Source organism: Pinus tabuliformis, chromosome 3_1 (genome assembly GCF_031772625.1).
Source record: "Pinus tabuliformis cultivar Carrire ecotype Pingquan chromosome 3_1, CPIR1, whole genome shotgun sequence".
Classification (NCBI taxonomy): Eukaryota; Viridiplantae; Streptophyta; class Pinopsida; order Pinales; family Pinaceae; genus Pinus; species Pinus tabuliformis.
Window position 1 is genome coordinate 173,142,908 of NC_142301.1, and position 25,910 is coordinate 173,168,817.

At 37.7% G+C, this 25,910-nt stretch overlaps 1 protein-coding gene across 3 annotated transcripts; it reads left to right on the forward strand.

Annotated features, from left to right (window-relative positions):
* The first annotated feature begins 318 nt into the window (after positions 1-318).
* LOC149186355 (putative copper-transporting ATPase HMA5) lies at positions 319-25,898 on the forward strand. Of its 3 annotated transcripts, none has more exons than XM_089410978.1 (6): positions 319-937; positions 21,281-22,675; positions 22,888-23,142; positions 23,312-23,434; positions 23,724-24,206; positions 24,435-25,898. In XM_089410978.1, the coding sequence occupies exons 1-6, from the start codon at positions 617-619 to the stop codon at positions 24,849-24,851; spliced, it is 2,994 nt and encodes a 997-aa protein (XP_089267104.1). In that variant the 5' UTR covers positions 319-616; the 3' UTR covers positions 24,852-25,898. The 3 variants fall into 3 exon arrangements, with proteins under 3 accessions (XP_089267104.1, XP_089267105.1, XP_089267106.1); XM_089410979.1 differs by lacking the exon at positions 319-937 and adding an exon at positions 12,122-12,678; XM_089410980.1 differs by lacking the exon at positions 319-937 and adding an exon at positions 21,121-21,170.
* Positions 25,899-25,910: the final 12 nt, after the last annotated feature.

A 25,910-nucleotide genomic window follows, 5' to 3' on the forward strand; every position in this document is an offset into this window, starting at 1 on the left:
TCAAAAATAACTAAACAAACCTAAAACGTAATAGAGACAAAGACTAAATTCAAACAACTTAACTCTAACATTCATCTGCCACGTGTATGTCGAAGTAGATAGTTGTCTATGTCGTCGGATTATCTGCCACGTGTATGTCGAAGGAGATAGTTGTCTATGTCGTCGGATTATCTGCCACGTGTATGTCGAAGTAGATAGTTGTCTATGTCGTCGGATTATCTGCCACGTGTATGATGAGAAAACCCGTACCATCCCGTTCTCCAAGGTAAATTTAGTAGGTGAGTTGTCCATATTTTGACAAGTGAACCGTTCATAAATCAATGTCGTGACGAGGGTGACCCCCCGTCGCGGCGCACGCAAGCCGCAACTACGCGCCTAAATATAGATATATGCCCCTAAGTATTTGAATTCCAACTCGCAAAACACTAAAAAGGGCAATATTAGTCACAGATTTTGAACTCAACGCACATTGTTAATCTTCAGGCTGTCCATGATGGCCGATTGCTCATCCTCGGTCCTGCTCGTCACTATTTTCAGCATATTTCTGTTGATATCGGACTTGGGTTCCCTATAATTGAAGGCTTCAATTCGATACCCTGTTGCAGAAAACGCGAGAATGGGTAGCAGGTTCTTTGCTTTGTCATGCCTGTGGAAGCTGAAGCACAGGGAGAATGGAGGGGAGAGGGAATCCGGTGTGGTTCTGGTTCCGCCTCCTCATTATCCATCGATGCCGAGGTACCCCATCGAATCCCCCGGGGACTCGTCAAGGCAGCTGCTGGGGATCCGAAAGGCCCTCTTTAAGGTCTCTGGCATGCAGTGCTCTGCATGCGCTGCCTCCATCGAGAAGGCTGTCAAGCGCCTCGAAGGTATCGAGGATGCCACCGTCGATGTTCTTCACAGCAAGGCCCAAGTTGTCTACCATCCTTCCTTCGTCGATGTAAGCGTTCTCTTCTTATTTTGCTTGTTTTCCTGTTTGAATTTGTTGCTAGGTGTTCAATTTGAGAGGCTCGCAGAGCAGACTTGGTCGTCTGTCTGTAAAAGTCACACATCAACAAAAGAAATTTGGGGACCCAATTTCTCTGTAGACAACAAACAGGCCTGTCAACTATCCCAAATTATCTATCAAAAGAAACTATCCCAAAGAACTGAGTTTGTTTTTTGGGACCCAATTTCACAGTAGGCAACAAACAGACCTGTCCCCATCCCAAATCATCTATCAGAAGAAACTATCCCAATTCAAGGCCTTTGCCAGTATGTAGTATGTATGTTTGTTTTTTTCGTTCCAAATCATCTATCAGAAGAAACTATCCCAATTCAAGGCCTTTGCCAGTATGTAGTATGTATGCCTGTTTTTTTCGGTTTTTTTTTTTTTTTTTAAGATGAACTATTAGGAAAATCACTAGCATTGAGGAGGGTAATAATGGTTACAGTTACACTTCATAATAATGTATGAGATTTTTTTTGTTGGTTTGTGAGAGACAAACTGGTGTAGCAATTTGATTTCTTAAATCTAAAATTTATAACGTTCTACATATTCTATCCTCTGGATTTTAGATTTGAACCACCCTCTGAATTTGAACCATTAGATAAATTTCTTATGATGTTACCCTTAAATCTTAAATCATGAGTGGCCAAATTAAGACTATTTTTTGGAGCGTTGATGAGATTCGACAGGCTTGAGGTGCTCAAATTAGGTCTTGGCATCATTGCCTTAAGACTGAAGATCAGCCCACGAAAGCCCCTTTTAAATCGCTTGATTGCAAGGAAGAGTTTGAGAGAACTGGCGCTCTGAAAACAGAATGAGGCAGGGTTACCAGTCAGGACGCAATTCAGTGGAATTTGTTGCTCATTGTCGTAATGTTTTCCAGTCTCATTTATGTCTGATGCACGGAGGGATGTGCATTGACCTTATCTTTTGGTAAGTTTCCCTGAACAAGAGAGAATTTGCGACCAGGATTGACCCTCCCAAAGCTGACGGGAGCGCTGATGGTGATGGCAATGACAAATTTCCTAGAATTTGGTCTTCTCCAGAGTTAATGGAAGCGCTGATGGTAGTTTCCATCTGATTTTTCAAAGCCACATGTCATGGTGTGCAAAGAAGTTGTCTAAAAATATCCGTCAAATCTCTTATCAACAAAGGTTTCATCGATTCATCTTGAAAGAGGGGAACCCTAAGTTGACTACGAGTTGGCGGCCAATTACTCTTTTCAATTTTTCCCATAAGGTTTTAGCCCAGGTACTTGCCTTGCGTCTCTGCTGCATCTTACTCAAATTATTTGATCAGAGCAAATTGGTTTCATTTGGGGCCATTTATCCTTGATAATGTAGTTGTTTATAAGAGTGTTGATGATGTTATACCGTTAATTCAATTCTGGGGATTAAACTCGGGTTAGTTGGAGTAGTTATTGAAATTTAAGAACATTTGGAAACTAATTCAACTATTTTCTTATGTATTAATATATACACATTGTACATTGTTTGAGATCAATTAATATACACTTTATTTGGTTTCCAGTTTGATTGTTTTACCAATGGAATTTTGGGATTGGCTTTTGTATAATGATTTGGGTTCCTCTTGAGGTCCACTTTCATCTTGGCTCGGCTTGTTCACATTAATCTGGCAGTAGGCCATTCCACAGAGCAGGCACCACATTAATCTGGCAGTAGGCCATTCCACAGAGCAGGCACCTGGTTTGAGAATATAGTGAATTTTGAAGTCAAAGCCATGAACACCACAGTTGCCTGCCTCCTCCTTAGACAAAGAACAAGTTCCCTATCCTGGACTTGGCTATCTCAACGGAAAAGTGTCCTTGGCTATCTCAATGGAGAAGTGTCCTGAACAGGAAGAACATGGATGGGTCATGACCTGACCTGTTGACGGGCCACCATTCATGGATTAGGGCCTGAATCCAGATGATTGTAACCCTCCTCCAGAACCGGGATCCGTTGCCACCGCTTGGTCTTTATGTCTATCTTTTGTGTAGCCAGCTGGCCACCGTACTTAATGTTAGGTCCTTGTCCTTTGGCCTATGTCCGTATGATTTTGGACTTGCAAAGCCAACCGGGTGCATAATCTAATTTTTGATATCCCTATGGGTGTATCTAATTGTTACTTCTTGCCTGTGGCAGATGCATTCATGAGCCAACCTATTTTATATAAAACGTATGTACATATTGTTTTTTTTATTAATAAAAGTTTAAAGGAAGCATTTTATCCAAAAGGAAAGTTCACTACCATAAGATACAAATAACAAAATCAAGGTTTCACTGTTATCCCTGTCAATGCAAAAGATTTTCAATACTGAACATTCTATCCCTATCATCCCAACAAAGAACAAGTAAACTCCCGGAGTTGATGTCGAACTTCTAGGGTTTAAAAACACAAATATCTATCCAAAATTACAAAAATTCTCAAAAACTGTCTATTAAAATCTTTGAAATAAAACCAGAGCAAATAAGAATTTCTCTCAAGACGGAGTATTTTTATCATTGGTCTTATCTTAGCAGAAAGAATATTAGCTTTCTCAGGTTCCTCATCCGGACATTGAAGGTTAAGAAGGTTCCTATAGTTTTCAAAGAACATGTCTCTCTCCTCCCCGGTGTCCACAGAGCTTTCAACTTTAGGATTGGCCCTAGGATTAGGAGCATTTCGAACTAGTATCTTTTCCTCAGAAGAGAGCATAGTCTTAGCATTAGAAACATACATACTTTTGCCACCATTTGTCGATTTCTTGGAGAAAATTTGTTTGCACCGGAATTTGGGCTTTAGGCATACGGAACTTTTACTTTTTTTGCAAAGTTTGGTAGATTTTTCTCAGGCTGATCCTAATTTAGAGTTCCACAGTTAGGCTTATGAGCACAAATTTGTTAGAATAGCCACCTATTGCTCCACATGTTCTGCGCCGGTGTACCTGTAGCAACCTCTGTAGTAGTTGTAGCAGTAGGTGAAGGCGCAACAGTGTTTAAGGAACCAACAGTGAAGGCACATGCATGCCCCAAACATAGATAGATTTGTTATTTCAACCTTCAGTTCAATGATCTACTAATTGGTGTCAAATGTCTACAAAGAGATTCCTGGGTTTATCCGTAGTTTGTTTCATGAGCCTTTTGAATACTATTTATCTCAAATCTCTCACAAATAAGTTTCGTTAAAAGTTTGTTGAAATATCATTTTGATTCAGTTCAGTTTAGTTTTAGATTTTTAGTTGAGTTATTTATGGTTACTCGGTAATTTTTATTTTAATTTTTCTTGAATTTTCTCAAGTGAAATATAGTCAAGAAGCTTATTCTACAGTCCAGTGTGAGAAGATATGTAAATTTGCTTATTCTACAGTCCAGTATAAGAAAATGTGTAAATTTGTCAGTAAAATAAAAATAAATAAATTATATTTTAGATAGAAAAATAATATGGGCTATAATTTAAAAAATATGCTCTAAAATAATTAGAAGTAAAAAAAATAAAAAAAATTATATGTAAGATGTTTAAACCTTATATTTTTCAAAATATTTGAACAGATGATTTAAATAAACTGTTTGAAGATTTAGGTTAACTAATTTATGTCGATATCAACTTCATATATATATAGAAAATAATTTGTTAAAATAAAATATTTTAATATTGTATAAAAAAAATATTCAATGTGGGTTATTAATAAAATATTTTAATATGAATTAATATTAACATATACTTAAAAATGTATTAATAATAAAAAACTATTTTAATTTGTGTTATAAAATGTCTCAATATAAATGTTATGTAAAATATTTTAATGTCAATTATGTATATATTTTATATATATTATAAAAAAATAATTTTTTATAGTTAAAACATTTATTTGGTCTTATACATATTCTATATAACATTTAGATACACAATCTAAACAATGAAAAATTATATATTATATTTTATATTTTATATACACTTAAAAATTATATTTTGTATCCTAAAAACATTAAATTCTCTCATAATTAAAATGGATTTATACTGATAATTAATCAATCACTAGGAACATTTAGGAACATTTACTTTAAAACTCCATAAACATGTGATTTGAAAGTTCCTTTATCCATAACCTACACGTGCATGCGCCACTTCATGCCCATTGATAAAAAGGAAGATGCATAAATGTTTTAGTCTCTTTGGCCAACTTTTCAGATTAATTTTGATTTTGATTGAAATTCGGCAAGAAATTGAATGTATTAAGAGATATTAAATTTATTTATATATTAAAAAAATATTTTAAATAATTTTATTATTATTATTTTTAAATTATATTTAAATATTTTATTATCAAAATTATTTATAATTTATATTTAATATTTAATTTTTTTTTTTTTTTAAGTAAATGGATATGACTAGTTATAAAGAGAGAAATTATTTAATGTTCACGAGGTTAAAAATAGTTTATGAAATAGATTGCTTTTCCATTTGGATTTTGTTTTCCTGTGAAATCTCACAATAAATGTTTTTAGTTTCTCCACAATCCCCTCGCTTCTCCACAAACCCCTCGCTTAATAGATTATCCCAAGAGTTAGCTACGAGAATCTCTCCATAACTTTCCCGGCTGTCTTTCAAGGCTTGACATTTTAAAATGAAATGTTTTTATGTTTCCTCCTTTCCCTCTTTTCCAAAATACATATTCTTTCCTCCCACACTTTTTTTGACCTTTTCGAAGGTCTTGTTTCACAACAGAGTCGTTAAGAATTAGTCCCTAGTTGAGTAATAAGAATTTTGGCTCTCCAAGAAATATTGGCCCCTATGTACACTTTTTGTTGATGATTATGAGTGGGATTAAACTCTTAAATATAGTACTTTTTCTTTCTCCCTAGCTCCTTCTCCCAAGTACGTTTGTGAAACTTATCCATAAGAAAAGCTTTTATCTCTTCACTGTTTGTGGGACACATGTTCAAGCAAATACCCCAATTACTAAACCATTTGTTATTTTGGGAAAACCAAGTCTTCTTTATTTTGCACAATAAGTCATTAAACACAACTTTAGGTCATTTGCTCTCTTTCACTTAACAAGATAGCATAAAGAACTGTGCTTTTAATTTTGAATTTGTTTGATTTTAATTTTGAATTTGTTTGTAATCAAAGATTTTGATTTTTCTTAATTTATTTCTGCCGCATGTAGGATGTACTGCTAGCCCACAGATCACAACCAGATAGAATCATGAGAATCACTTAAAATAAAAAAAAAATTATAGAATCACAACACTGTGTTTCTAGTTCTGGGAACATGCGGGCATGCTTCAAATTTCAAAAGCAATGATCTACCAATTTTGGTTGAATGCTCGAGGCCAATTTCCATGTCTATTTAATTCAGGAATGTACGCAGTAATGTACGCATGAGACAGACAGGTAGAGACGAGGAGTTAGGGTTCAGAATTGCGCGAGTACGCAGTCCACAGGAATCTTAGCAGTCAACGAGGAAACCTTGGGCTGTAGGGTTCTGATCTGAGCGGAAATCCTGGAGTTAAAAAAACCCTCGCTTCTGATACTATGTCGGCAGAGCTATAGGGTTTTGATTTGGCAGAGGCAGAGCTGTAGTGCTTTCATCTGAGTGGGAATCTTCTCAATAAGTCCACAGTGCAAAGGACATCGCTAAACCATAAAAAATTCCAAGAAAACAATGGAAGAATTATTGAGCAGCTGGGTTTGAATTGGCTGGAGGTTTTTGTCCAACCATTGAGCAGCGTGGTGAGCAGTGTGGTCAGCAGTATGAACAGAGCAGAGCAGTGTGAGCATTGTGGGCAGTAGTGAGAGCAGCGAGCAGCGAGCAGTGAACAGTGAGCAGTGAGTAGTGTGAGAGCAGGGAGTTTTTATGCAACAGAAGTATCAAGCAGCGAGCAAGCAACAACAAATGCATTCAAACATGACAAAGGAACCAGAAATTTCAGAACATGTGGAGACAAATGATTTAGGACAAGTGAAAATTGTCTCATCCGCCAAAGCTAGGAAGTGGGTTTGGGTTAATGCCAAACAATATCGAGGCATTTTAAAACGAAGAATAGCCCGTCTAAAATGGGAGTAAGCAAGGAGGAAATGGTCTCAAAAGAAAAGTAATCGAGCCCTTCACAAAAATCACTCAAACAAGTCTCCTCCACAAGCACGTGGCAACAAGAAGTCCAAAGGAAAAGTCATTGATGATTTTGTCTTATATATTCCCACACCCACACCTCTCACCTGGTCATCTGATCTTTATGTGAAAGAATTGTTAAATGCAAAACAAAGGTTGGAGGTTTTAGAAGCTAAAGGGCAGGAAAGAGATCATAAAATTCATCTAATAACGACTGAGAACAATGCATTAGCAGAAAGCTTTAAAAGAACAAGTGGCATTGCTACAGGAAGCTCTCTTGATAGGGAAGATAGAATGACAACACATGAAGGCGGATGTGAAAAATATAAAGAAATATGTAGTGGAAAGTACAGAGGTGGTGAATGTGAAATCCTCCCAAGATAAAGGGAAAATGATTGTGCAAATAAACAACCATGAAGAGAACGCAAGAGAAGAAACGAAAGGAGATTCCACCAAAGTTTCCAAAACTTGGGCTCAAGTTATTAGCAATTCTGCTAATAAGGAAGGAGAAACAAATATTCAGGTTGACAACATGCAAGATAGTGAAGGCAAGGAAAGACAAAATAGGGCAGCAAACATAATTATTAAAGGGGTGAAAGACTATGGGAAAAATGAATGTACTCTTGACCTTGCAAGAGACTTCTTGAAAGACAAGTTGCTAAGGCAAGGAAAATATGTCAAGTATGGAGGGTGGGTAAGTTTAACGGGGAGAGAGCCAGGCCCATAAAAGTCATTTTGCCTAGCTTGCGTGATAAATATATTATTCTAAGTAAGAAACATCTTTTGAGGGGTTCTCGTTTTTTCCTAGAAGAAGATTTAACTGTAAAACAACAGGAGGAAAGAAGGGAGGAAATTTTAAAGGTTAGGGCAGCAAGAGATGAAGGAAAGAGAGCATGGATTTATAAAGGCAAAGCTGTGATAGCGCAATTTGGACCTCCTTCCAGAACATAGCAGCAAGGTAATAAAGAAGAGACAACAAACTCTTCAACATGAAATCAGAAAGCAAGGTTAGTATGGGAAAACAGGGACAAAGACTCAAATGCAAGTCTTGCATGTCAAAATAAATAGCAATCAAGTCATACCCAGGTTTCCTTAAGATTAGTTTGTTGGAACTGCAGAGGTTACCCATGGAGACAAGACCTAGGTTAGAGCCTATTGCGGAAAATAGAGACATAATTTGCCTCAGAAACACATGAGCATGAAGGGTGCAAGACACCTTTGTTTGAAGGATACTGGAAGATGGCAGTGTGGAACAAGGCAGCAGGGAATGGAAAAGGGCACGAGGGTATCATGGTTTTAATAAGGGAGAAAGAAGGTTGTCTTATTCAGTTAGAAAAAGAAGACTCAAATAAGCAATTTATTTGGTTCAAAATACCAGAAAATGGAAACCACATCAGAATTGCAGCATGCTATTTTGCGCCACAGGTTTCAAAAATATACAAAGGTAAGAGGCTTGACCACAAAGATCCATTTGCAGCTTTAAAAGCGGATATTGCAACATATTCACAGCTAGGTGAAGTCCTTATAATGGGTGATTTCAATGCTAGGACTGCAAGTGAGCAAGTTGACATTCTTTGTTGTAAAGATGATTGTGACCCTATTTGGCTTACAGAAGAAAGTAATCATGAGTGGGAAAGAATTTCAGAGGACAAGGGCTGCAATCTCTTTGGTGAACAATTGCTTACTCTATGTGGGGCCTTTGATATAGTCATTTGTAATGGCTTGACTAGATGGGAAAAGTCTGGTAATTTCACTTGCAATACTTACAATGGAGCAAGTGTGGTAGATTATGTAATTTGCTCGCATGGTTTGTGTGAGAAAATGGAAGAAGATTTGGTTGGAGATCAACTGTGGGATTTAAAATCAGATCACAAGCCAATTTATTTATGTTTCTCTTGGATTAGAAAAAACAATTAGAGTAAATTCAGCATGTCCAACAAAATCCCCCACAGGGCAAAATTATTTTGACGCCAGAAAATTGTAATACCTTTAAAATGACGCTAGAGAGGTTCTTTGAGAATGAGAAAATTACAATTCACAACCTTCATAGTCATGAATTAACACATTTAATTCAATGCGCACTTGCAAAGTGCAAAAGAACAAAAATTAAGAACTCTGAAACAAATTGCTTTTTGATTAATGCTTGGTTTGACGAGGAATGCAAAAGGCAAGGAGAATGTGGAGTCAAACAAGAATAACATAAAGCTCAAATCGTACAAGCAGTTATTAAGCAAGAAAAAGGCCGATTTCATGGTTTCAAGGAGGGAATAACTAATCTTTCTTGGGAAAAATAATCCCAAATTATTTTGGAAGGAGCTCCAACCGAAAAAGATACAAATTGGAAATAATATTACAGTGTCTAAATGGTTTGATTATGCAAGACAACTCTATGAGTAGGTTCCCAAGGTTGATCCTCCCCCCTTGGTCAACACTAATACTGAACTCTTCACGGTACAAGAGGTAGAGATGGGTACAAGAAGTTGGGCGTTGGAAAAGCAAAAGACTTAGCTGAACTCCAAGTAGAATATTTAAAGTGGGCTCAAAGATTCTTGCACCTCACATTACAAAAATCTTCAACAACATCATACAACAAGGGCTCCCAACAGATTGGTCAACTAGTCTGGAAATACCTCTTTTCAAGAGCAGTGACGTCAATAATCCCTCCAATTATAGGACCATCATGATAAACCCTTTGTTTGCAAAGCTATTTGGAAGCATGCTAGAAAACACAATTAGCAAGTGGGCAGAAGAAAGAGATAAGCGTGCTAAAGGGCAAGCAGGTTTTAGACCTAAACATTCCACAGTTGATCATTGCATGGCACATCATTGAAAAAGTTTGGGAGAAAAAGGAAGAAGCCTTTTGTTGCTTTGTTGATTTCAGAAAAGCATTTGACTCGGTTCCTAGGGATAAACTTTGGCAGAGAATGGAGGAACTTGGGGTTCCTAAACATTTGAGAGCAGCTGTGCATAGGTTCTATGAAGATGACAAAGTCAAAATTAGAACTTCAGCAGGCATTTCTGAAAGTTTTAAAAGCAATATCAGGGTCAAGCAAGGTTGCCCACTATCTCCTACCCTTTTTGGTTTATATATTGACAAGCTAGAGGGGTGGTCAAATTCGCAAGGGGATGATGGTATCTATTTGTGCAAGTTTGTTATAATGCTTCTTCTGTATGCAAATGACCTTATTTTGATTGCTAAATTGGCTCTTGGTTTGCAAGAGCACTTACAATCCCTTGAGCATTTTTGTAGAAGTGTGGGGATGCAAGTCAATATCAGCAAAATGAAAGTAGTGGTCTTCTCTAAGAAAAGAAAACATAACCAACATCAGTTCTACTTTGAAGGCAACATTCTGGAAGAAGTTGCAGATTACAAATACCTCGGGATTGACTTCAACAAATATCTAAGCTAGAATTGTTGTAGAAAGAAAAGAACTTTGGGAGGTTGGAAAGCATTTTATGCTTTTCAAAATAGATGTAGAGAGACAGAGTTATGGGACTGGAAGACCACTCAAACTCTTTTTGGGCTCCTAGTGATTCCGGTGATTCTCTATGGTTGTGAATTGTGGGTTAGCAGTTTCTCCGACATGCAGTGGAGACAAATTGAGAAAATTCAAAAGCGTTTGATTACAAACAAATTTAAGATGAAAAGCGCAGTTCTTTATGATATCTTGTTAAGTGAAACATGGATTGCTCCTATTGAAGTAATTGCTATGGTGTGAGCCAAAGGTATTTAAAAAAAATTGAGCAAATGAAAGATGGTAGATGGCCTAAGGTTGTCTTTAATGATGGATTGTGCAAGAGCAAAAAAACTTGGATGCAACAAAATAACAAATGGTTTAGTAAATGGGGTATTTGCTTGAACACGTGCCCATAAATAGCAAAGAGATATAAGTTTTTGTTATGGTAAAGTTCCACAAACGTACTTGGGATAAGGAGCTAGGAAGAAAGAAAAATTACTATATTGAAGTGTTTAATCCCACTCATAATTATCAACCAAAAGCATGTTTAGTAAATGGGGTATTTGCTTGAACACGTGCCCATAAATAGCAAAGAGATATAAGTTTTTGTTATGGTAAAGTTCCACAAACGTACTTGGGATAAGGAGCTAGGAAGAAAGAAAAATTACTATATTGAAGTGTTTAATCCCACTCATAATTATCAACCAAAAGCATACATAGAGACCAGTATCTCTTGGAGAGCCAAAATTCTTATTGCTCAATTAATGACTAATTTTCATCAACTCCGTTGTGAAACAGGGCGCTAGAAAGGCCAAAGAAAGTGTGGAAGGAAAGGGTATGCTTTTTTTGTTTTTCCAAAAAAGTGGAAACAGAAAAACATTTCATTTCAGAATGTGAGTCCTTCAAAGTTATGCAGATATGCTGGCAGCGAGCTCTTGGGATAATCTATTTAGCGAGGGGTTTGTCGAGAAGCTGAGAGCATTTATTGTGAAGCTTCACAGAAAAAGCGAGCTCTTGGGATAATCTATTTAGCGAGGGGTTTGTCGAGAAGCTGAGAGCATTTATTGTGAAGCTTCACAGAAAAAGGGCCGAATACATCAAGCAGAAGAAGAAGCCATCTGTCGCATAAACTATCTTTAACCTCGTAGACATTAAAATAATTTCTTTCTTCCTTTCTTCTAATCTTATTGAAAATAAATTAATTTTTAATTATATAATTTAAAAAATTACACGTTAAAATTAACTAAACAAACCTAAAACGTAATAGATACAAAGACTAAATTCAAACAACGTAACTCTAACATACACAAAGCACTTGCCACGTAAGACGCGGAGCCTATACTATAAGGATAGATAATTGTCTATGTCTTCGGAGTATCTGCCACGTGTATGACGAAAAACCCTTACCATCGCGGTCTTTCCGTGTAAATTTAGTAGGTGAGTTGTCCATAATTTTGGCAAGTGAGCCGTTCATAAATCAATGTCAGGACGAGAGAGGGTGACCCAACGTCGCGGCGCACGCAATCCGCTTCTACGCGCTTAAATATAGATGTATGTCAGTATTTGAATTTCAACTCGCAAAACGCGAAAAAACACCAGGTTTAGACACATGTTTTGAACGCAAAGCACATTGTTAAAGCCGCTGCCAGATTGCGTCGATATATGTAATTTGCCATAATCAGGTAACCTTCAGGTCGATGATGATGGCCGATTGCTCCTCTTCGGTCCTCCTCGTCACTATTACCAGCATATTTCTGTTGATATCGGACTTGGGTTCCCTATAATTGAAGGCTTGAATTCGATATCCTGTTGCAGAAAACGCGAGAATGGGGAGCAGGTTCTTTGCTTTGTCATGCCTGTGGAAGCTGAAGCACAGGGAGAATAGAGAGGAATCAGCTGTGGTTCTGGTTCCGCCTCCTCATTATCCATCGATGCCTAGGTACCCCATTGAATCCCCCGGGGACTCGTCAAGGCAGCTGCTGGAGATCCGAAAGGCCCTCTTTAAGGTCTCTGGCATGCAGTGCTCTGCATGCGCTGCCTCCGTCGAGAAGGCTGTCAAGCGCCTCGAAGGTATTGAGGATGCCACCGTCGATGTTCTTCACAGCAAGGCCCAAATTGTCTACCATCCTTCCTTTGTCGATGTAAGCTTTCTCTTCTTATTTTTCTTGTTTTCCTGTTTGAATTTGTTGGTAGGTGTTCAATTTGAGAGGTTCACAAAGCAGACTTGGTCGTCTGTTTGTAAAAGACACAAATAAACAAAAGAAATGAACTGACAGCTTTTTTGGGACCCAATTTCACAGTAGACAACAAACAGGTCTGTCAACTATCTCAAGTCATCTATCAAAGGAAACTATCCCAAAACACTCAGTTTGTTTTTTTTGGGACCCAATTTCACAGTAGACAACAAACGGACCTGTCACTATCCCAAATCATCTATCAAAAGAAACTATCCCAATTCAAGGCATTTGAATATGTGTTTTTTTTAATGGCTTAGATGAACTGTTATAAAAAATCAGTTGCATTGGGGAGACTTTCCATAATCTTCAAGGTTATATATATATATATATATATATATCAAATTGATGTATGATACTGACAAGGATTGAGGGTATATGACACTGTATTTTTTGTGAGACAAGAATCGGCTAAAACCCAACAATTGACTACTAAAATCCATCTAAACCTTTCAAAAATGTATATACTCTACTTTACCTTGAATTTAAGCCATTGCACTCCCTATGATATTACCCTTCAGTCTTAAATCGTGAGTTGCAGACCATTTTTGGAAGGTTGATGAGAGTCGACAGGCTTGAAGTGCTCAAATTAGGTCCCGGCTTCATTGCCTTAAGACTGAAGATAAGCCCACGAAAGCCTCCTTTAAATCGTTTGCTATCAAGGAAGAGCTTGAGAAAACTGGCGTTCTCAAGACAGAATGAGGCAGGGTTATCAATCAGGACGAAATTGAGTGGAATTTGTTGCGCATTGTCGTAATGTTTTCCAGTCTCATGCATGTCTGATCCACGGACGAATGTGCAATGTTCATTGACCTTATTTCTTGGAAAGTTTCCCTGAACAGCAGAATTTGCGACCACGATTTGACCTCCCAGAGCTGACGGAAGCGCTGATGGTGATGGACGATGACAAATTTTCTAGGGTTTGATTCTCTCCAGAGTTGATAGAAGCACTGATGGTAGTTTCCCGTCTGAATTTTCAAAGCAACATGGCATTGTGTTGGGTTTGACCTGGTCAGGGTGTGGAAAGAAGTTGTCCAAAAACATCCATAAAATCTCTTCTCAACAAAGGTTTCATCAATTCATCTGGAAAGAGGGGAACGCTAAATTGACTACGAGTTGGCGGCCAATTACTCTTCTCAATTTTTCCTATAAGGTTTTAGCCAAGCTCCCTGCCTTGCGTCTCCCCTGCATCTCACTCAAATTATTCGACCAGAGCAAATTGGTTTCATTTGGGGCCATTTTATTCTTGATAATGTAGTTGTTTATTAGTGTACGGGGCTGATGTGTTCTGGGGTTGGCCCGTATATAATGATTTGGGTTCCTCTGGAGGTCCACCTTCATCTTGGCTCCGGCCTCGGCTTGTTCACATTATTCTGGCAGTAGGCCATTCCACGAAGCAGGCAACTGGTTTGAGAATATAATGAATTTTGAAGTCAAAGCCATGAGCACCACAGTTGCCTGCCTCTTCCTTAGACAAAGAACAAGTTCCCCATCCTCGACTTGGCTATCTCAACGGAAAAGTGTCCTTGGCATAAACACTTTCGGGTAACCTGAAAAGCTGACACTCCTTTATGAGGAAAGTGTTTTCACCAACTCTTATCGAGTCTGCTACAAATTTGTATCTATTGTAGTCTCAAAATCGACCATTGTCTCCTTAAAAGGTATTATCACCCATCCATCATAGGATGCTATCACAACATCTCAAAACTCCAAAGAACGCTGACCCCCTATGAATCTGAAGGAACATAATCTAGGATCATAAGCAACTTGCCAAACTCCAACATACCTCAATTTAACATCATGGGTTAAAATCTCCAAACATCACATCGTGAGTTGTTCAAGGCACCCTATAGAGATAATCACGTCTCCATACAAGATCATGACAACTGGATCAGATCTATCACAATAACAAAGACAGAAGAATGCACAGGTCAACTCATCTATCTAGAAATACCAAGCTTCTGGTAGAGGTAACAACCCATCCAACAACCTAGGGTTTCACATCCGGCAACCTTGACAAGGTCAAGCACCTCCCCTAGGTACACCACGGCTAAAGTACTATCTCCCTCTTACATTTAGAGTGATCTCAACCACAAAAGCTCTTATTCCATGTAGAAATTTCTGTGTTTAGGGCAATTAATGCAACTCAGAAAATTTCACCTCTTTCCTTGAGGATTCCCAGATCTTAACCCTATGAATTTCAGCCTTGTTACTATTTTGAAATATAAATATAGCAGCAGCAACAACAGAAATATTTCACCTCTTAACAACCCCAATCAACAAGGCAATCCAAGTGAAAATATACCAAAGTGTGCCGATAAGTTTCATCCCTCTAGGGGTAATTTTATCATGCAAAATACAGATCTTAAATTCACTTCATGACAACTGTAATTACAGCAGTAAATCTTCCCTATCTTCTTCAAGATTAATGTTAAATCACTTAATAATTTCAGCCTTAATTTATGTCAAATCATCAAGACATACTAGTGCTGGAAATTACCAAGCCATAAAGAATTTGATGTTTGAAAATCAAATTTTCAATATAGACAACTTTGGACAACTGAAAGCTTCATATATATGTATAAAGATGAAGTTCATGTGCATAAGATAACCTTATCAGAAGTCCGGTAGAATCCTCTACTTTTCCAAAACCCTAGCTAGGGAAATCCAAGAAAACACTAGCTCTACCAAAGTTTTTCCAGAAGCTAGCATCAATGCTAACAAGCCTCCTTGGCAAGTTGCTTCTTTTTCTTATCTACTTCAACAAGTAAAAACCTAGTGTCTAATAATAAAACCATTGCTCCAACAAAAACTAGTTTTTGTATTTTATTTCCACAAAAGCTTCTACAAGTTTCATAAATTCAGTCTTGGGTTTTGTTTGCTAATCATAGACTGATAAGTTTATGCTTGCACCTTTGATTTTTGGCACAAAATCCATGATGTTTTGGTGCTAAAACCCATGGACACCATGCTTTTTTGAACAATATACATAGTTGCTAATTCGACCTTTGGATTCATTTCTAAAATTTGCAATACACTTGATCACTTGTATTATTTCACATGGGGCCTTTCCATGATTGTAATATGCATATCATTATTTTACGTTTCATAACAACATAGGACTATCATTTGGCCCTACATTATCACTCCTTGCAATTCTTTAAGAGACTCCATTGATTCTTAAGATTCATGCATTGCTCAACCTAGATTCTATTGTAGTGTTAGATCTAGCTCATTGTAGAGGTCCTGACTCCTTACTATCCATCAACGACAATAAAATGAACAACTGGTAATCTAATGACAACGACAAAAGGATTTTTGGCCAAAATGATACAAGATATGATGGCCATATTCAAGAGTTATTGGACTATTACTATAAAATATAGTACCCTAGTGCAAAGCCTCACTAGCAATCTAGATTGAGAGCAACAGTGGGAGAGTTACCACTATCACCTCAAGCTAATCCCCTCTTTTTTGTGGTTGGATACAATCCCCACAAGGGAGGCTTTCCTAGTAGATCTTAGGGATCAAGTAACCCAAATAGACTTAAGCTAAATGCCTCTAAGGATTCTACAACAAGATTCACCCAAGGACAAGTATACAATGATTAGGGTTTCGGGTGATTTAAGGTATAATTTCAAGAGAGCGAGTTCAAAGGTCCCTATGGCTAAATCTAGAGGGCTTAGTTTGACCAATAGAGGCTCAAATAGGTTCCCAAACACATGCAATCAAGAAATTACACTTTGCTGTTATAAACTAGGGTTTCAATCAACAATTTACAACATGCAAATATTTTATAACAGCAATAAGAAAACAACCCCAAAATCTATGATAAACAAGTGTAAAATTAGGGTTGATCAATGAGTAAACAAGAGAATAAATTACAACAATTTTCAATCGCTGAAAACACATATAACAACAATATAAACCCTAGGTTCATATACTTAGAGGAATGATCTGATACCAAGTGGAACGAACAAAGTTCGTTCTTCAGGCTAAATACTCCAGAAGAATTGGAATATAAAGATCTCCATTGAGATACAAGAATATATATTAAAATGTATGAATGAGAATTATGATACAATTGGGAGTGAGGGCCCTGTATATATAGCCAGGAAGCACCCCTTCACGAATAGTCATGTCTGTAGAGACATGCTTCTTTGTTTAACTAATTATTATTTAATTACAAATTATTATGATTATTATTTATTATCTATATGTATTACTTTTAAAGTTTTACATATTCCTCACAGCGTTAAACCCTTTCGTCCTTCTATTTTCTTTGGAAATTAAAGGGAGGAAGCTAAACCTAAGTTCCTCAAGAGAAACGTGATGAAAATATTATTCAAGGAGACTTTAAAGCCATAAAACATCAACAAAGCTTTGATAAAAAATTCATTAGACCCTAATTCATCAACAAGTACAAGATAAAAGAAGATAACTTACATTAAAATATGACATATCATCAAAGTATCAACAATAACGTCCAATAGACAAAACCATCCAATAAAATAACCTCCACAAGAAGTTTCCTCAACTAGTGCTCCATAACGCACAAGAGAAATTAGACAAGCTAGTGTGAATTGATCTCTAAGTGTGACAATGAGTCTAAGAAATTCGACCTCTCCGTGCTTATACAAGGGCAGCCAAGTCAAATTCTTTTAATTTTAGCTTAAAAGCCCCAGAGTAATATCAAATTATGATTACAAGTTGGATAGGTCATAAGCTGACCCCCAAAGATAGCCAAAGCAATGTTAAGACATACAAAGTAAGCCTCAATTAGTCCACATGTGTGAGTCGAATTCCTTCCAAGCTAATTTGCATGAAACGGGGAAATGGGTACGAGTTTCCGAAACGGGCACGAGTACAAAACGTGACCCCCCCCCCCCCCCCCCAAATTTTGGAAGCAGGGAAAAACAATATATATATATATATATATATATTAGGACATTTAAGAAATATGTGCAATCATAAAGCATACATGATACATTCTAATTTATTACATTATGATTAAATTGTCAATTGTCAATGCATAATGTATATGTCTCTAAATTTACATCACATTTACTCATGAATGATCACATAATGAAAATAACAATATCCAAAATCAGCCATGAGAAATTTCTAATTTCTTGTCTCGTGCTTGATTGGGAGTCTCCTCCTACATAGTCGAATGACCTAAGTGCTCTTGATTAAATACAAGTTCCATACCCTAGTACCCTAGGTGCTTTTGATTATTGGGAGTCTCCCTTGCATAGAGGGCTTGGTTCTCTTGATTAAATACAAGTTCCATACCCTAGTACATGACAAAAACCAATGGAAACATTGCAATCCCCCCAATCTTGAAATCCTTCAAAAGAGATAAGTCTGCTGGATTTTGAGTGAGATCTAAAATTCTACTTTCTCCATATGAAATCCAATGAGGGCGAAACCACTCGCAAACATCCTTAGTCATTTCATGGTAATGTTAAAAATTTAAGTAAAAGGAAAAGGATGAAAATGAAAGATAAAGGAAAACGTCACTTTTACTTTAAGAATTTAACATTACCATGAACTGCATATCAACACTAGGGCCGTAGACTTGAACATTAGGCTGCCCCACTAAATTAGAAGTGAACAAAGTAAAAAAGAAAAAGAAAACGTCAAGTGTTAACTGGAAACTCTATCGTACGACATGGAAACTCGTTTCTGGCCGTATTGGCCACGTTTCCCCAGTGTGAAACGGGCCAGTGCGACCGGAAACAGACCCCTGGGCAACGTTTCCTGCAACTTAGCTTCCAAGGATGATGTCATCCTCGAAAAGGTGTGTCTCTCCACCAAAAGTGCAATAGATGACTCCTTGGGGTGCATTGTAGAAAATCCATGAAATTCTGATCTGCTATAGTGAACAATCTGAAAATTGATTTCTTTTCACTAAAACACATAATTTCTCTACTTCAAATTTGCAGCAGAATAAGAACATAAATAAATATAATCCACAATTCAAGACACATAATTTTTATAGGGAACCCAACTAGGAAATCCCTCTGCTTGGTGAAAATTTTATTGATATAAAAAACTGAGCAATTGATCTCTTAGAAATACAATTGTTTCAATCTGAAAGACACACTTGTCTTTCTTGGTTGATCTAAGATTTAAACACTTGCAAGACTGTTGATCTCTGCTGCCCTATACCAATCTGTGCACAAGCTTCTCTTGGCACTTTTCTCTCACAAGCTCACACACACAAACCTGTGCAACCTGCTCACAAACCCATGAGCTCTATTATCTTATCTCACCAACTCTTGCTCACAAGATAATAATCAAATTGTGCCTTCGTTCCTTCTTTATAGCAATTCAAATGGCTAAAAGTAGTGATTTTTCTAAGTAAAGAATGCTTTTGTGATTGATTGAGTTAGCATGAGTTAACTGCTCATGCAACTTGTCCTATTTCGAGTCAACCACTTGAAACTCAATCACTTGTGTTTTTCCTCAATTAACTCACACTAGAAAATCAAGAACTTGACCTTCAATTTCAACACATCAGTTAATTGCAACCTAACTCGTCCTAATTTTTAGGGACAAATTCCTAAATTATAGGAACTTGTCCTAATTTATAGGGAATCTCCTAATTTTTAGGAACTTGAGTCATGCACAAGAAGGAACTCGTTCTGGCTCCTATGATTAAGGAACAAATCAAGGAACCCTTTTCTCGCTAATATTTTCAACATGCATCTCATATCAAAGGTAACATCTACTTATCAAAAGGATGTCCAATCATCATGAAAGGGATGTCATAGTGCTATGACATGACATCATCATGTAGGACAATGTACCATCCCCTCCAGAGGGATTTCATGTCATCATCATCATCAAACATCATAAAAAATAGGGCAATGTCCATCAAGTAGGTGCAATGCTAGCTTGGGAGAGCCTTGTCGAGTTTGGGGCACATATGCTCTTAAGGAAACATCCTAGCTTGGGAGGGCGACATCCAAGGTCTTAGATGAAGTTCAGGGGATCATCATTGGTGCTCAAGCATCCCAAGGTCAATGCTCCACTAAAGGTGTCCAACGTCCTCTATCAAAGTGTCTAGTGCAATCATCAAGTGAGGTTGGATGTCCTCTCTAGAGTGTCGGCGAAGCATCTGCAATCCCTCAAGTGATGGTAATTATACGTAAGAGCAAAGGATCTAGCACACTCAGGGAATCAAGTGAGATCAACATCATGGGTGCAAGACCCATAAAAGTATTAGAGTGGGCCATATTCAATGTGAAAGGTTTCAAAGTACTTTACCCAACCATCATCTTCAAATGTCTTTCTAGCTTATGGTTTGTAAACAATTTACCTTGCTTACTTAGGAATGGGAGAGTTATCACAAGGCCCTATTAGGTGCTTCCAACCCTAAGGGGAGGAACAATTCTTAGGTCGACCCTTTCAAAACATAGGTGAAAGGTGTTATGATCAGGGGTTTACTTCATGGAGGATGCCCTTGTCTTGTATCGGGCTATAAATTTCATAACATCCTTGAGTGTTATGATGTGAAGAGGGACCAATTGTGGGACTTGAGTTATCCCTTTCCTCGGCTTATTTTTACCGCCCCTCTTGCGTGTTTTTTTCATAATTATTTTACGTATATAGCTTGGGTTAGGAGCTTCCATTCATTATTGATCCCTTAAAGATGAAACAGTTCCTTGTTCATTGGGGTTAGGGTATTCAATGTTCCTTTCATTTATAAAGCTCATGATTTAGCTAGGGATGATTAGGGGGTAGAGCCCAACCTTGGTTCTCCAGCAATTTTGTACTCTACATATATCTAACACGAATGAGTGGATGATAGGTCACCGGTTCAAATCCCCCGTGGGTACTTAGGTTAGTCTTAACTAGAAAAAAAAAACACGAATGAGTGGACAGATATATGTATATATGCTTGATCTCTTTGGTTTTATATTCTTGTGTGTGAATATTTGCATTATTTGACTTAGATCATATCAATTGCATATTGCCAAGCTTTGAAGATTATGTGGAGGAATGATTTCCCCTTTGTTCTCCTCCAATTTCTTCTCCTAACAGTAGGAGATGCTTGCTCTCTCTAAAGGTGGCCGCTAGGAAGCTTTCTGTCCTCTCATTTTTATCTCTCCATAAGTTTGATTTGCAGCCATAGATACCTGTTTGTTTGTATTTCCTTCAACACTTTATGTGCGACAAGGCATATAATCTTTTTGTGGCCCTTGTGACTTATTTCATTCCATGAGGAAATGCATAATATCCGTCAAAGTCCTCAATTGGGCATCCTTCATGTCTACAGATTCACAAAATTTATGGACTTTGTCATCTTAAAACACATTAATAATAAATTTCAATGCAGGTACAACGTGCATGCTTGACACCATGATGATTTAATGGATTTGAATTCAAGGGTGGGTTTCTGAGATTAACTTTTACATGCCAAATCATTGTTGTTTGTGCCTTTTTAATGGACTGCACTATTCTTTTCTTTCTGCCAAAACCATTTCCTACACATCTGCAGGAGGAATCGATTAGGGAGGCAATTGAAGATGCAGGCTTTAAAGCCACCTTAATAGAAGATGATGTTGATGAGAGATCTGCAATAACTGTATGTCGGCTTCGCATAAAAGGAATGACGTGCACTTCTTGCTCAAACACCGTGGAATCTGCCTTAGAAAAGGTTCAAGGAGTGAAGAAAGCTGTAATCGCTTTGGCAACTGAAGAAGCAGAAATCAGATATGACCCTAAACAAGTTAACTACAAGCAGTTGATTGATGCCATTGATGACACTGGTTTTGAAGCTATGTTGATTAGTACTGGGGGAGATAGGAATAAGGTTGATCTTAAACTGGAGAGCATCCTTTCTGGTGGAGAAATTGGAGTAATTCTGAATTCACTGCAAGCATTGCCGGGAGTAGAGGATACAGAAGTGGATCTGCAACTAGAAAAAATAACTGTGTCATACAATCCAGATTTGACTGGACCTAGAACATTCATCGATGTGATTGAGGAGACATATCCTGGACGCTGCAAGGCAACTTTATTTCAGCCTGGAGGACGAGGAGGGCCTGACAGAAGTGAAGAGATTAAGCAGTACTATAAGTCTTTCCTATGGAGTTTAGTTTTCACTGTACCAGTATTTCTCTTAGCCATGGTTTTTATGTATACTCCAGGAATTAGAAGAGGTTTAGACTTAAAATTGGTGAATATGCTAAAGCTTGGAGAACTTTTAAGGTGGATCCTATCAACTCCTGTACAATTTATCATTGGATGGCGCTTTTATACTGGTGCATATAAAGCTTTACGTCATGGCTCAGCTAACATGGATGTATTAATTGCTTTGGGAACAAATGCAGCTTATTTCTATTCAGTCTACACAGTGTTGAGGGCTGCAACTGATAATACTTTCAGGGGTATTGATTTTTTTGAGACTAGTGCCATGCTTATCTCCTTTATTCTTCTTGGAAAATATTTGGAAGTTCTGGCCAAAGGGAAAACTTCAGAAGCTATTGCCAAGCTGATGGATTTGACACCAGATACGGCCACTTTATTGACTCTTGATACCCATGGAAATGTTGTATCTGAACGTACAATTAGCAGTCAACTGATCCAACGCAATGATACAATAAAAATTTTACCAGGTGAGAAGGTCTCTTCAGATGGTTTGGTTGTTTGGGGACAAAGTCATGTCAATGAAAGTATGGTAACAGGTGAAGCCAGGCCTGTTGCAAAGCGAATTGGTGATGAAGTCATTGGTGGCACGGTAAATGAAAATGGAGTACTGCATATAAGAGCTACACATGTTGGCTCAGAGAGTGCTCTTTCACAAATAGTTCGGCTTGTTGAAGCAGCACAAATGGCTAAAGCACCAGTGCAGAAGTTTGCAGACAAAATTTCAAAATTCTTTGTTCCATTGGTAATTAGCAAAATTCTCATTAGTATTTTCCTGATTTGTCATGCATTATTAGATTTCAAAGTTCAAACATCTTATTCCACAGTTAAGTAAAAATGAGTCTTTGGCAGTTTTATGATTGCTCAACAGCAATAAGCATTCACAGGCTCAACCTTGCTCATGTGGAATTCTGTTTTTGAAGTCAATCATGGTTACCTCAATTCCCTGGTTTGTAGGTTATTGTGATCTCCTTTACTACCTGGCTGGCATGGTTTGTAGCAGGCAAGTTTGGTTCATACCCCAAGTCTTGGATTCCTTCTTCCATGGATGAGTTTGAGCTTGCTCTTCAGTTTGGCATATCTGTCATGGTTATAGCTTGTCCCTGTGCTTTGGGGCTTGCAACACCCACTGCAGTCATGGTGGGTACTGGAGTTGGTGCCACACAAGGTGTTCTCATTAAAGGGGGAAAGGCACTTGAGAGTGCACATAAAGTAAGCGATATATTAACTGCTGATTATTATTAAATTTGTTTTTTTTTTGTGGTTTGAACTTTGAACTTGAAGCAGTTATCAAGAATTAGAGAAATACTTCTCTAAATCTTGTTATGCTGGTCATTTAAAGAAAATGTTCATTTATGAATAGAGATTTTGCTGTCCACAGGTGAACTGCATTATATTTGATAAGACAGGGACACTAACTGTTGGAAAACCTATTGTTGTGAACACCAAGCTTTTAAAAAACATGGTTCTGCGTGACTTCTATGAAATTGTTGCTGCAGCAGAGGTACGTCCTGCATCTTTAATCTTTGATTACCCTACTTGTTCTAACTTTAACTTGGGATCTGTTGATTCTTGGGTGGCCGGTATCATAGAAGCCGTTGTTGTGATTGGTTCTTGTAGAGTAGAGTAGGTTTGGTAAGGTGCACATTGATGCATTCCTTTATAACCAACTAATTACGAACATAACACTGTTTGATATATCTTTGATTTGCATCATATCATATTTGTATCTGTTATCAGTGTAGGCCTTATATTTTTTGTTAGCTAGATTTAACAACGGGTTTGTGCTCCAGGCAAACAGTGAGCATCCTTTGGCCAAGGCTGTGGTGGAGTATGCCAAAACTTTGAGAGAAGGAAGTTTAGAGACAAGCAGGTTGCCTGAAGCACAGGATTTTGTGTCTATTACTGGCCATGGTGTTAGGGCTAGAGTGCACAACAAGGATATTCTTGTGGGCAACATCAAGTTGATGTTAGATTCTGGAATCATTATTTCTGAAGATGCTTATGACATTTTGGAGGAGGTTGAAGGGATGGCTCGAACAGGAATATTGGTGTCTATCGATGGAGAGTTAGTTGGAATAATTGCAATATCAGATCCAGTTAAGCCAGAGGCACATGATGTGGTGTCCATTTTGAAATTGATGAAAGTCAGAAGTATTATGGTCACAGGAGACAATTGGGGTACTGCAAATGCCATTGCCAAGGAGGTTGGTATTGAAACTGTTATGGCTGAAACACTGCCCGATGGAAAAGCAGAGAAAGTGAAAGAGTTACAGGTACCTAGATCATTTCAAGCAACATTTCATTACCTTGTTTTCTTTCCCCACAAGCCTTGGCCAAAACTTTTATTCCTCCCTGAAGAATTTTTATCCCGATTAAGAGCATTTTTAGTATGACTATCCAAAGAGGTTAGAAACATTTTTTGAGCTCTCAACATTTTTATTATAAAAGTCTGTTCAACTTGTACTGAAAGAACTTGTTTCCTTTTGCTTTTGGTTCTGCAGATGTCTGGGATGACAGTGGCAATGGTGGGCGATGGCATCAATGATTCACCAGCACTTGTTGCTGCTGATGTGGGCATGGCAATTGGTGCTGGTACAGATATAGCCATTGAAGCTGCTGACATAGTACTGATGAGAAGCAACTTGGAAGATGTCATTACTGCCATTGACCTTTCAAGGAGCACATTCACCCGGATCAGACTTAATTACATGTGGGCTTTAGGTTATAATGTAATTGGTATCCCCATAGCAGCTGGATTATTGTTTCCATTATGTAGGTTCCGTCTTCCTCCATGGATTGCTGGGGCTGCCATGGCAGCTTCTTCTGTGAGTGTTGTTTGTTGCTCACTGTTATTAAGATATTACAAGAGGCCAAGGAAGTTGGATTTGCTTCAAATGCAAACAGTGAGAATTCAGTGAGAGTTGAAAGCAGGGACACTTTACACCGTTAAGGTCAAGCAAAGCTGCAAAAGAAGTGACTGATCTGTTATTCATCAGTGTTACCTTACTCCGAAATGCAGATTGCCAGACGATGTTTACACTGTTGCTGAAGTATTCCACGCAGAAATTTATAATGCATCAGAACTTCAGCATTCAAAGAGCTATATTCAGAAGGGGTTCTGCTTGATGTAATTTTGTGGGAAACCCTACTTCTGATCACTCACAGTTTTGGTTTTTAAATGTTCTGAACAGAAGTTATCTTGGACGGCTGCCATACGAAAATACGTGTCCTCAGGGGTTGCATCTATTTGAAATACACAGATGTTTTTGTCTCAGTTCATTTTAAACTCTGAGGTGCAACATTATACACATGAAATGTTATGAGGATTCTGTCTGCCTAACAGATATGTAGACACTTTGACGGAGCCTTTCATGCATTTTCTTCTATGACAGGATTGATAATAAGTGGATTCAGAGTCAATGTTCTATTTCTCTCAACAAATAAATATAACTGGAAGGACATTCGGCACTGTATCCTGGTGAAAATCACATGAATAAAGAATTCTGTGCAAATTAATGTCATGGATGATATTGATCTTTTAAATTGCAGGAAGCGTTTGACCCCCTATGGAGGCCGTTGAACAATGCTGTTAAATCTACTATTAATAAGATGTTGCATATTTCAGGAACCTGCTGCCTTGATCTGATTCTTCTTCATCTTGTCTTGATGACACGGTTGGTTCAAAACGTGTCGACCAAACTCTTCCAATGTGATTTCTACCGAAAATGTTTTAAATATTCATGGAAAATTGTTATGTATTGTCAGTCAGGGATATGGAAAGTTTCTTGTAATGTAACTGCCATAAAGGACATCGATGCATAGTGTATAAAAAGAAGGCAGAAGCATTGTAACAGATGGGAGATTGGGTAACATAAGATTCTGCTACAGGAAGAATTAATAAATTAGCTGGCTTGGTGGTTCACCCCATTACTGTGTTATCTCATCTGAATGCCTTCTCCTTTTCACTGGTTATTGGT